The sequence below is a fragment of the Eptatretus burgeri genome, chromosome 2 (assembly GCF_056783735.1).
Source record: "Eptatretus burgeri isolate ZD-2024b chromosome 2, Ebu_testis_v1, whole genome shotgun sequence".
Lineage (NCBI taxonomy): Eukaryota > Metazoa > Chordata > Myxini > Myxiniformes > Myxinidae > Eptatretus > Eptatretus burgeri.
The window spans coordinates 38,469,272-38,481,379 of NC_140962.1; the positions used below are offsets into that span (position 1 = coordinate 38,469,272).

General features: G+C 42.8%; 1 protein-coding gene across 2 annotated transcripts in view; it reads left to right on the forward strand.

Moving 5' to 3' along the window:
* LOC147031841 (uncharacterized) overlaps window positions 1-12,108 on the forward strand; it is a 145,408-nt gene that overhangs the window by 6,360 nt on the left and 126,940 nt on the right. For both annotated transcript variants that reach the window (XM_085868276.1, XM_085868271.1), the window contains exons 3-4: window positions 2,256-2,287; window positions 11,726-11,855. In XM_085868276.1, the coding sequence (XP_085724402.1) occupies window positions 2,256-2,287; window positions 11,726-11,855 (162 nt within the window). The remainder of the gene's footprint in view (window positions 1-2,255; window positions 2,288-11,725; window positions 11,856-12,108) is intronic.

Here is a 12,108-nt window from a genome sequence, read left to right on the forward strand (position 1 = left end):
CATAACCTGGAACAGCATATTAAAACAAGAAAAAGAGCAATCGGATAACAGACCCTTGCCAAGACTTGTTTTGTGTGGTGTAATTTGTGTCCTGGTGTGTTGCTTAATTAATAAGAGACGCAACTAGAACTGTCAGTGATGGCCGGGTATCAAGACGTCCCGCTTTGATGCAACCCTGCTTTGATCGGACACCTGACCCTAACCCTAACCCATGACGTTTATTATTATTATTATTATTGAATTTAATTTGGAATGTCATTAAACTTTGAGTAAATTCAAATCGAATGGGAGACCAAATACGTACAGTCCTGCATTGGAGTAATCAGAAGGAACCCAAACGATCAAAAACCAAAGATTAAGTCATCAGGAGGAATCTGTTCAGCTGTTCTGGAGTTTATTTATTTATTTATTTATTTATTTTAAAATATGTTTTAGGGTAAATCCAATATGGCTGCCAAACCATGTGACCTCTGATGTAATATTTGTGAACCTTTTGTTCCTCATGAATAGGCGGTCATATGTGTAAAGGTTCGCCTCTATCTGTTCAGCCACTTCAGAGATTTTTTTGAATTTTTTTTTTAATTTATTTTATTTTAACAATATGGCTGCTGAATCGCGTGACTGATGTCAGCAAGTTTTGATTTTTAATTTTTTTTAATTTTTTTATTTTTCTGTGGACCATTTTAGACCCTGGATAACCCTCAAAAATGTTCATACTGATCACATGTAGCTTTGTATAGATGCAATTATGACGTCATAAAAAAAATCACGTTTCCCATGAGTACTTGCCATGTGCCAAGGTTTCAATTTTTTCCTTGGTGTGGTTTCAGAGATGCAGAGGTCCAAAGTTTTTCCCGTTTTTCCAACATGGCTGCCACAACACGTGACATATGATGTCAAAATTATCAACTCGAGGGGAGCAATCGGTAGAGTGCAAAACCTCTGCTGCAAATACTGCTGGGTCACTTAAGTGAACCTCATATCCTATTCATTGTAGGTCAAAACTGATCAGACTCGACTGAACCACGATTGAATAAACTAAACTAGATCGACGCGCATGTAGAAATGCCAAAAAATTAAAATCGATTTTTTTTTTGAAAAAAAAAGGTGCAAAATTTCTGGGTTTTTTTTTTTTGGTTGGAAATCACTTAAAACATGTAGAAATGCAAAAACAAAAATTCAAATATTTTTTCAAAATGGCCGCCATAGCGGCCATATTGGACTTTGGACCAAGTCCAAAATCGAACGGCATGATCCTTGGACCATACCTAATCCCCCACCAAGTTTTGTGGAAATCTGTCCAGGAGTTTTTCCGTAATACTGTTCACAAACAAACAAACAGGCAGGGTGAAAACAGTAACCTCCGTCCATCTTCGATGGTGGAGGTTAATTAGCAGCTACATTGTCACCATGTGATCAATCCATTGAGAAGAGGTGAGGAGTTGGTGGGGGGGGGGGGGTGGAGGGAGTGGTTAGCTCTGTTGTCCAGCCTGATTATTCCTGTACTCTGTTTTGTGGACCACTCGCTGTCTGCCTTTTCCTCGAAAGATCCCTCTGCGTGTGTGTCTTCTTTCACTTGCTCTTTCTCGTCTATTCCTTGTAGTACATGTTCATATCAGATTTTAGCCTATAAAAGTTTATTTTGATGAGGTTGTAATAAACGATGCCTGTGCACAGTTAAGAGAAATCAAACTTTGATTCTGTTTTCTTTACACTGAAATTTCTCAAAACTCATGACAGAAATAACAAAACTATGTGTTAAAACTCCACTTTACTGAAAATGTATCACTAGGTTAATAAGTGAACACTTCAGAACTTGCATTGTTTTGTAAACCATATATATATAATCTGATCAATTGTGGTAAACACTGCATTCGTGCACATTTCCTGCTACATCACACCTGCATAATACAATAACACAAACATGCAAGTTCCCTGCTACATCACACTTGCATAATACAACACACATCACCAACAGACCAGTACAATGCACAGTACACACATTACACGTGCACACACACAAAATGAAACGTCACGGAATCCAGATAACAGCTAAGAATCAGAATCCATTCCCGAATGTAGAGAATCACCAAGCCAACTTGATAGGTATTGCTGGAGCCAAAAGTTACAAGTCGCTTGTATCCGGTGCATGTGTAGAAAAGTTTGTTTATTTATTTTATCTGTATGCAGCTTGGCTCAAACAAAAATTTTTTTTTATTATTATTATTCTTATTATTTTTCTTTTTTTCCCTCAGATTTCAAGAAACTGAATAGCCTCCTACATAACGTAAGTTTGATTCATGCTGCATCGTGTTTTGTTTAGAAATCTGAGCATTAATTCACTGTCTTGTGACCCAAGCTTAAAATCGCATTTGTTTATCCATTTGTCAGATCATATTTATACTTTTTTGCTCAAACTAGGATGTATACATTTGTGCAAGTTTTTCTTTCCCTTTTCTTTTCTCTATTATCTTAAATGAAACCATTTGGAAAAAATGTATTTTAATTTTTTTTTAATTTCCCTCACCCCAACCTTTCCCTCAATGTCTTGCCAGCAAATCCAAAAGTTTCCTTGCATCCTTTCACCCCTCCCACCTCCTCAAACCCTGGTTTAGTTCCATGGTGTATCTTCTGCAGGAATTATTTATTGCCATATATTGGTACTTGTGAACAAGAGTGCAAAACACTCATGAAGAATGAATTGAATGATTCATATGTATACTGATGACCAACTAACCCGTATATTGAAACAATATGCATCCTTTTTATTATCCCGCCCCCCTGGAGGGAGGGAGCGGGATATTGTAATCGTCCAGTTTGTTTGTCTGTTTGTCTTTGTTTGTTTGCCTGTCTGTTAAGCCTCTGTCACACCTTGACGTTTTAGCCAGCGTATGCCGACGTATGAAAAATTTGGCGAATACGCTGGCACACATCGAATACGTTATGGGTAAGTGTTGTATACGTTAAGAGCACGCTGGCATACGTCGTAGTACGCCGAGCTCGTCGACAATTTTTGTGCATGCACAAAATTTGTCGACGTGCTCGGCGTATGACTCACACGCTCCGCATACGCTGGCCATAAGTTGTAGGCACGTTATGCGATCATTGGCACATGTCGACACGCGTTACTTGTAAGTTACTCATAAGTCGAAATACGTCGAGGTAATATCTAGCGTACCCGAAACTTATTTCTAACCTATGAGTAACGTGCTTTGAACGTATGTGTAACGTATCTCCAACGCATATTGACATGTAGACTTATTTGACGTCTTCCGGACGACCACAGAACTTGCTGATCGTGTTTCTAACTTACAGCTACCGTATAATGGCGTATTGGCAGCGTTTAGGGGAATTTGTATTTAAAAATGGGGTTCACAGGAGGAACCCGTCAGTGTTCCAGACTCCATGGTGAGCAGATGTCCATGTCATCCGAGAGATGGAGGATCCGGCAAGGCTGAGACGAGAATACCTACTAGCTGTCCTCCAACATCAACATGACCTCATCAATTTGACACTGTACCAGTTGCATGCCAATAGAGCCAGGAGAAGAAGAGGTGAACGGAGGGGAAGGAACTGGGTGAGACCATGGATCGGGAGGCGTCGGCAGTTTGGCATGTATGACCAGCTCATGGTGGAACTCCGTAACGAGGAGTTCTTCGAAGTTTTCTTCGGCATGACGGTGATGTTGACACTTCGATGTCTAGTGCGGTTATTATTTGAATCGTCGAGCGGCAGCCTTTTAATAGGCTATGCCACGTGATCATTGGCGATACGCTGCCGCGCTATGCATAAGTTGTAGAACGCTGACAACACGCTAAGCATTCGTTGGTATAAGTTATCGAAACTTTCTGTGTACGTTACTCATACGTTATGCATACGTCCAACTCGTTATGAATACACTATTATACGCCACAAACTGAAAAAAAAATAGTTTGGCGTACGCCAGCGTTTTATATATATTTTGATACGTTGCCATACACTGGCTAAATCGTCAAAGTGTGACGGGCTTTAGCAACTTTACGGCAAAACGGCTTTAGCAAACACTATCAAATTTAATCCACAGGTGGACAATGAACCTTGGATGACCCCATTAACTTTTGGGTCCAATTGGATCAAAGGTCAAGGTCACAAAGATCAAAATCTTTTTTCGCTCATAACTTCGTCAAAAATGATCTGATTTACTTGAAACTAAGCTTATGGTGAACCTTATTCTATTTGTCACTTATAATCCTACCCATTCCAAGAGTGAAAAATGCATATTTGTGAAGATCGGTAGGGTCCGAAGTTTTGGGGGTCATGGTCATCGGTCCAAATTACAAATTTTCCATTAAAAGTAAAACATGGTTATGAAAATACAACTTTACGGGAAAACGGCTTGCTCAAACACTGTCAAATTGTATCCACAGGTGGGTAATGAACCTCGGATGACCCCATTAACTGTTGGGTCCGATTAGGTTAAAGATCAAGGTCAGGTCACGAAAAGGTGAAAATCGTTTTTCGTTCATAACTACATCAATAAATGGGTGGGATTTGTTGTGCTTGGCACCACTTGTTGTTATTTTGTTTTTAATGGAGGAGCTTGACAACAGATGAGACCAGGACCGGTATATTGATATTGTCATGGACTCTGGTTTTGGAGATTACCATGAGGGGAAGCACTTACAGTGAAGACAGGTTTATTCACAGGGGTATTCGTACAGCATGGACATATAGTACCCATGTGGTACGACAAAAGACATACATGCAACAGCAAAGAGCAGAGTTACCCCGATCTATGTTACTTGTGTTCACATTTCAGGTCCCATCAAGTTCATTCTGTGGAAGGGTAGATCAGCGAAAGAGATGAGAGAAGTTGAGGCATTGCCCTCGTTGATACTCTTTGTGCGTCTTTTGTGCTTTGCGGAGCGGCAACACTTGAACGGATATTTGACTCAGGTTTACACACTGTTGATTCATTGATCCAGTAATGACGTCCCACAGATGCCGCACTTTCACTTCTTGCTGATGTATCTAACAACTCGATTTCTTCGCACAGTCGTAACCTTTCTTTGCCTTTTGACATGATTAATTTTGTCCATCGTTTTATGTTTGGTTGCCATTAACTGTTTTGTGTCGATTAGATTTTGTAGATATAGTATTACAATATCTGTCCGGTGTGTACCCCGGTCAGAATAGGTACACCGTATCCCTGCGTGTCGTAAAAGGTGACTAAAAGGGTTGGCGTCAGGAAGGGCATCTGGCCATAAAAACATCGCCTCAAAAGGAAACCATGATGAGTACAACTGATGGGCAGGGTACAGCCCGAAGTACCCCGTGGGGGTCCTCACCCCCTCTCGTTAAAACTCAAGGTGGGGAACCCGATCGAAGCAAGGGAGGAAATTTTTCCATTTATGACGACCAATCGTCTGATGCCCCACGTGGAGATCTGTTTCTGAGGTTTGGTACATGGAATGTAGGGACAATGACAGGGAGATCTGGAGAAGTGGTTGAAACATTGGTCAGAAGAAGAGTGGACATATGTTGTGTGCAGGAGACACGGTGGAAGGGAAATGGTGTGAGAATGGTGAAGGGAAGGCAGGGGCAGAAGTACAAGTTTATGTGGCAAGGGTGCCCGGAAGGCGTGCATGGTGTTGGTGTCATGTTTTCTGAGGAGTTTGTAGACAGTGAAGTGAGTGCGACTAGAGTGAGTGAAAGGTTGATGATGGTGAGAATTGTGATCGGAAATCTCTTGGTGAACGTCATCTCGGGATATGCCCCGCTGGTCGGTCGAAGCGATGAAGAGAAGAACATGTTCTGGTGTGCGATGGAGAAGTTGATGGAAAATGTGAAAGATGAGGAAGTTGTTTTGGTTGGAGGAGACTTTAATGGACATGTGGGAAGGAGTCCAGATGGTTTTGAGGGAGTCCATTGGGGGTTATGGATATGGTGTGAGAAATGGAGAAGGTGAAAGGATCTTGGAGTTTGCTGATGGAGCTGATTTGTTGATTTGTAATACTCAATTCCAGAAAGCGGATAATAAGCTTATTACATACACGTCAGGTGGGTTGACGACAACCATTGACTACCTGATGGTGCGTCAGCGAGATAGGGGAAACCTCCGGGACACAAAGGTGATCCCAGGGGAGGAGACTGTTTCGCAGCACCACCTGGTTGTCTGCGATATAAGGGTGAAAGGTGCGCGGAGAATTCGGCGGGTGAAGTACCAACCGAGGATGAAGGTGTGGAGGTTGAAAGAGGCGACAGTGAAGGAAGCATTAAGAGAGAGGCTGAGTATGGTTGAAGATGATGTGGTTGGATGTCAATGAAAGATAGTCTATTGGGAGCCATTGGTGAGGTATGTGGATGGACAAAAGGACCACCGAGGCATTCTGAAACATGGTGCTGGGGTGATGAAGTTGGAAAAACGATTGAAGAGAAGAGGAAGAAGTTCAAGGAATAGCAAAAGGCAAAGGATATGGTGGAAGAAGAGGCAGCACATGAAAGTTATAAGGAAGCCAAGAAGGCTGCAAAGATAGAGGTTGCAAAGGCGCAGGAGGCCCATAGGAAAATGTTCGGAGAACGCTTGGATTCAGAGGAGGGTAAGAAAGCGGTATTCAGGATCGCAAAGCAGATAGCGAGAGAGAGGTTTGATGTGACGGGGGTGAGTTGCTTGAAGGATGAAGTGGGACAAATTGTTGCGGACTCAGATGGAATTAAAGGAAGATGGAAGAGATATATGGAAAGGCTGTTGAATGTAGAAAATGAATGGGATAGCAACATCGAGAGTAACCTGGTTTTAGGACTAGCAGAGAAGATAACTGAGAAGGAAGTTGAGGAAGCTATAAGAGCAATGAAGAGTAGAAAAGCAGGAGGGCCGACGGGAGTTGTGGGAGATATGTTGAAGGCAGCGGGAAGTTGGGGTGTGAAGAGAATGACAGAGATCTGTAATCTGGTGGTGAAAGAAGGCCACATTCCAGTGGATTGGGAACTGAGTACCCTTGTCCCTCTGTACAAGGGGAAAGGTGACCCTCTGGACTGTGGCTCCTATAGAGCAATAAAGTTATTGGAGCATGGAATGAAGGTATTGGAAAGGGTGTTGGAGAAGAGGATAAGGAAGAAGGTAAAGATTGATGAAATGTAGTTTGGATTTATGCCAGGAAGAGGAACGACAGATGCAATTTTTATTGTAAGGCGGTTGCAGGAGAAGTACATGGAGAAGAGGAAGTTGTTTTTTTGGGTTTGTTGATCTGGAGAAAGCATTTGATAGGGTTCCACGTGAAGTTATGACATGGGCATTGAGGAAGTTAGGAGTGGAGGAATGGTTGATCAGAGTAGTGATGGCCATGTACGAGAGAGCACGCACAGCTGTAAGGACGAAGGATGGGAACAGTGGTGAGTTTGAGGTGAGGGTAGGAGTGCACCAGGGGTTGGTACTAAGTCCACTTCTATTTGTAGTTGTGATGGAGGTGCTGGCTCAGAGGGTAAAGGAGGGTTTACCGTGGGAGCTGCTGTATGCAGATGATCTGGTGTTGATTGCAGAGAGTATGGATGGACTGAAGGAGAAGATGAACAAGTGGAAGGAATGTTTGAAGGTGAATATCGGAAAGACGAAGGTGATGGCAAGTGGTAAAGCATGTGGTGAGGTGGAAAGGACTGGGAAGTGGCCGTGTGCTGTGTGCAGGAAGGGTGTCGGAGTGAACTCCATTCAGTGTACAATGTGTGCTGAATGGGTTCATCGAAAATGTAGTGGGGTGAGAGGGTCATTAACCAGTGTGACAGCTACATTCAAGTGTAAGGTGTGCATCGAGGGAGCAGCAGATGAAGGAATTGTTGAGTTGGATCTTGGAGATGGTGTGAAGCTGGAAGGGGTGAAAACATTTTGCTATCTCGGAGACATGCTGAATGGAGAAGGTGGATCAGACTCTTCGACGGTTGCTAGAGTGAGATGTGCATGGAAGAAGTTTCGGGAACTGAGTGGCGTGCTGACAAAGAGGGGAGTGTCGTTGAAGCTGAAGGGAAAGGTGTATGCTACATGTGTGAGGAGTACGATGATTTATGGGAGTGAGACATGGGTACTGAACATGGAGCAGCAGGAAAGGGTGGAAATGCGAATGGTTCGGTGGATGTGTGGAGTATCGTTGAGAGAGAGGAAGACAAATGATGACTTGCGGAAGATGATGGGAATAGAGTCTGTGATGGAGGTTGTGAAGAGAAACAGGTTGAGTTGGTTGGGTCATGTGTTGAAGGATGAAAGTGACTGGGTGAGAGGAGTGTTGGAAATGAGTGTAGTCGGAAGTAGAGGACGGGGAAGACCGAGAAAAACTTGGCTAAAGGTGGTGGAAGAGGAAATGTAGGCAAGGGGATTAAGAAGGGGAGATGCAGAAAACAGGGTAAAGTGGAGAAGATTGTCATGGGGCCCGCAAGGCTAACCCCCACTTTAGCAGGGAAAATGGCGTGCGTGCGTGCGTGCGTGCGTGCGTGCGTGCGTGCGTGCAGTATTACAGTATCTTCTTCTTGCGTTTCCTGTTTGATGATTCACTGTTAAATTTAGCTTCGTTCATATATGCTTGTCTGATTACTACAATAAATGGTGCATGAGAAACAACAAAAGGCTTTTACTGGGTGGTAATCGTACATGCGGATGCAAACAATAACTCATCTCGGCTCATAAACCGTGATTGACTGAAATTAAATATCGCAATAACAAAATTGGAGCACAATAGGTTGCCCATGATTGGTATAAACCCATGAAATTGGAACCCGCGATATTTGAGTGTTTACTGTATTTTGTATAAAACTTGCCCCCTTCTCCACAAGTCGCACTACCAAACGCAAGTTGAGAACCCCTCCGCTAACACTTACCTCCTCCCAACTCCCCCTACCCCCCTGCTCGCTCTCATCACTCCTCCGAGAGCTCCCCCACCCCTCCTTTCTCTCTCTCCTCCCTCCCTTCTCTCACCCCCTCCCCTCCTCTCTCTCCCCCCATCTCCCTCTCACCCTCTCCCACCCTCCCTCTATCCCTCACCTCCCTCGTTCTTCCCCTCACTTAATGTTCCTGGCAGCAAAGCAACGGGTTTATTTGCTGGCTTTTATACAAAACATGCTTTTCACCAGACAAGTATGAAACTGAATTATTTATTTGTTTATTTTCATACCGAATTCAAATTTCCAATATCTGTACAGTAAGACCGACATTTGCAGGGGATACGTTCCTGAAAAATGCCACGAATTTTGAAGCTGAAAATGTTGGGGCACTGTTTGAATGGGAAAAGGGGGATTTCTTATTATTATTTATATTTATTTTTAGCTCACCTGTTCGAAGAGAGCTCTAGCGATACCCCCGGCGTCAGCGTGTGTGTGAAAATGTTAAAGTTTTTGGTGCAAGTTATTTCCTTTCTAATGTTTTTGTCTACCACACTTTTTTACTGATTACAATATACAAATACATATATTGCTTTAAAATTATTTGGATCAGACTTCACTGTAATGCTTTATAAAAAATATTATTTGACTAGTCTTTTAAAAACGATAAATGTATAAACAGGCGAGCATTGGGTGGCTTTGACACCAACTCTGGTTTAAATGGTCTCGGCTCACGGAAGAGCTATGATGCAGAACAAATTGAGACAACATAAACGAAACAGCAGGAGAAAGGGGAAACACCAACAACGGCAGAGGGAGAAAGTATATGGAGATGGACTAACAAGGGATGCAGGAAGCGATTAGGGGAAAGGGAGAATGCAAAGGCTGGACAATATGGATACATTCACAAAATCTTGGGAGGGGTGGTTTAATGGTTGTAGAAAAGGTCATGATTTTGCATGGGGGATGACTTGAGATGGTGGTGAACAACTGTCTGGAAGACCTAAAGGGAAGAATGGGATTAAAGAGAGTAGGGAAGGTGGTTCCACAGGTGGGGGGGGGGGGGGAGAGGAATAAATGAGTGGAAGTGAGCAGTGGTTCTGGAATTGGCCAGTTTCACAAGGAGGGTTGCTGGTGGACCGCATATGTCAAGCGGATACCTGGGAGGAGGGGGGGGGGGACTGAATAGCCATAGGAATTTCATGAAATTCAATGTAATGTCCCATAAGTATATGTTTGTCATGATGTTTGATAACTCCTGAGTATTCCCACTCAGATGAAATAGGTCTATCGATCGGATACAGATGGCCAACATTTTTACCTCATCTAGAATGTAGTTCCAGGGAGCTTATGGGATGGCGCGTCGTCAGTCCGTTCATCTGTCCACAAACACTTGCAACTTCTCTGAAACTGCACACACGATTTTGATGAAACTTGATCGCAACCTTCATCACCCATGATGTACCAAAGCTTGTTCATGCTATTTACGAAATTGAGGCCTGAGTGGTTGGTTAAAGGGGGGACTCCCCCCCCCCCCCGCAAAAATAAGTATTTGCTGTAAGATTGGTATATTTTGCTGATTCCATTCCACATTGACTTCCTCCTCAGTATCATTATTCTATGAGGTGAGCGCCCAGGGGTATTGCCTCTATTTTTCTGATGGCCATGGTCATACCAAAGATGGGGATCTGGACTTTATTTTTTTTGTTTGTTTGTTTTTTTGTTTTTTTTCCATGGAGCTGCTTGAATTATAACATAGGGAATTGAAAGAAGTGTTTCATGCTGGTGAAAGTGCATGTGCTCACATGGTGGGTGAAACAAGTTTTCTCTTGTCTGATGGAATCGATGGGGCAATCTCCAACATTGGAGAGATTAATGGTCTTTGGGTTGAATGCAGCATCAGAGTGCTCACAAATCTTTTTTGATGCAATTATGTGCTGTGCATATAGGAAACAAGTTGTTTGGAAGGCTAGAACCACTTCCATGATCGAAGTCTGTCATTTGCTCCAGCACCTCTCTGGCCTAATCTTTTTCACACATTTCGATTCCATTTCCCTTGTTCAGATTGTTATACTTTTCAGCTATAAAAAGGTCAACATCGCTCCTCTCTCTCAGAGCGAGCAGGATGACCGAGAGGTGCATGCACTCACCTCTAAGCTGTCTGACCTGAGTTTGAATCTCATCTCGGCTATAAACTGTTTTCCTTGTGATTCATCAATGCGTGTGCTGTCTAACTGTGCGACCCATATGCTGGCATTAGTTGGTGGACGTTAAAGATCCCACTGTGCCCTTCGTGAAGAGTAGGCGAGCTATCGTTGGCACCTTGACCAAATTACATATTTCTCCTAACCGTAGTAGAACGTCAGACCTGGCCAGATGATTTGTGAAACACTTGGGCCAAGCTTCCTCTGGCCAACCCCACAATAATGTAGGAATAAGTGTGGCTGTTAAATAATAACAACAACAACACCACCACAGCGCCCCTCCTTCGTGATCAGTAATGTCTTCAAATGGTTGACACACGATTTGAGGAGAGAACGAGTTGGATAAGATCGTTATCAATGTCAGCGATTGATATGGAAATGTGTAAATTGCTTCTCATATTGGCCTGTCTGACCACAACATTACAATGCTTGATGTCATTTCAAAGCATCAGTTTGTGAAGGTTGTAAATGACACTTTTCTGGCACCGTATTCAACTCTTTTGAGGACAAGCGTAAACAGGTGAAACCACAACTTTCACATATCTTGTTAACGACATATTCCATTGATTCAAAAAAGAAATGCTTGATCAAAGTACATGTTCATTGCAAATTTAGACATGTATTTGGATTTAATTCAGCCTCTTGTGCTACTTTTGTGGTGTGGTTGTTGTCGAAGAAAGCAGGCGAAGAAGGAAGCACAATTTGAGAAACGGAAAAGCTTGAAACGAGAAGTGCAAGGCAACTGGATTGGATGTAATAGGCAAGAGGAGGAAAAAATGAAAGGACATCTGCCAAGATCTACTTTGAAGAGTAAGAATGTGTGGGGAAAAACATTGAATCAATTGTTTGTGTCAGTTTTTTTGTTTGTCCGAAGTGATCCTGAATTTTAGCTCACCTGGAACAGTTCCGGGGAGTTTGTGGGATTGCACATTGTCCATCCGTCCACAAACACTTGCAACTTCTTTTCTGAAGCTACACACAATTTGGATGAAACTTGACCACAACCTTTATCACCTGGTATATACCAAAGTTTGTTCACAGCATTAAAAAATAGCACCGCAAA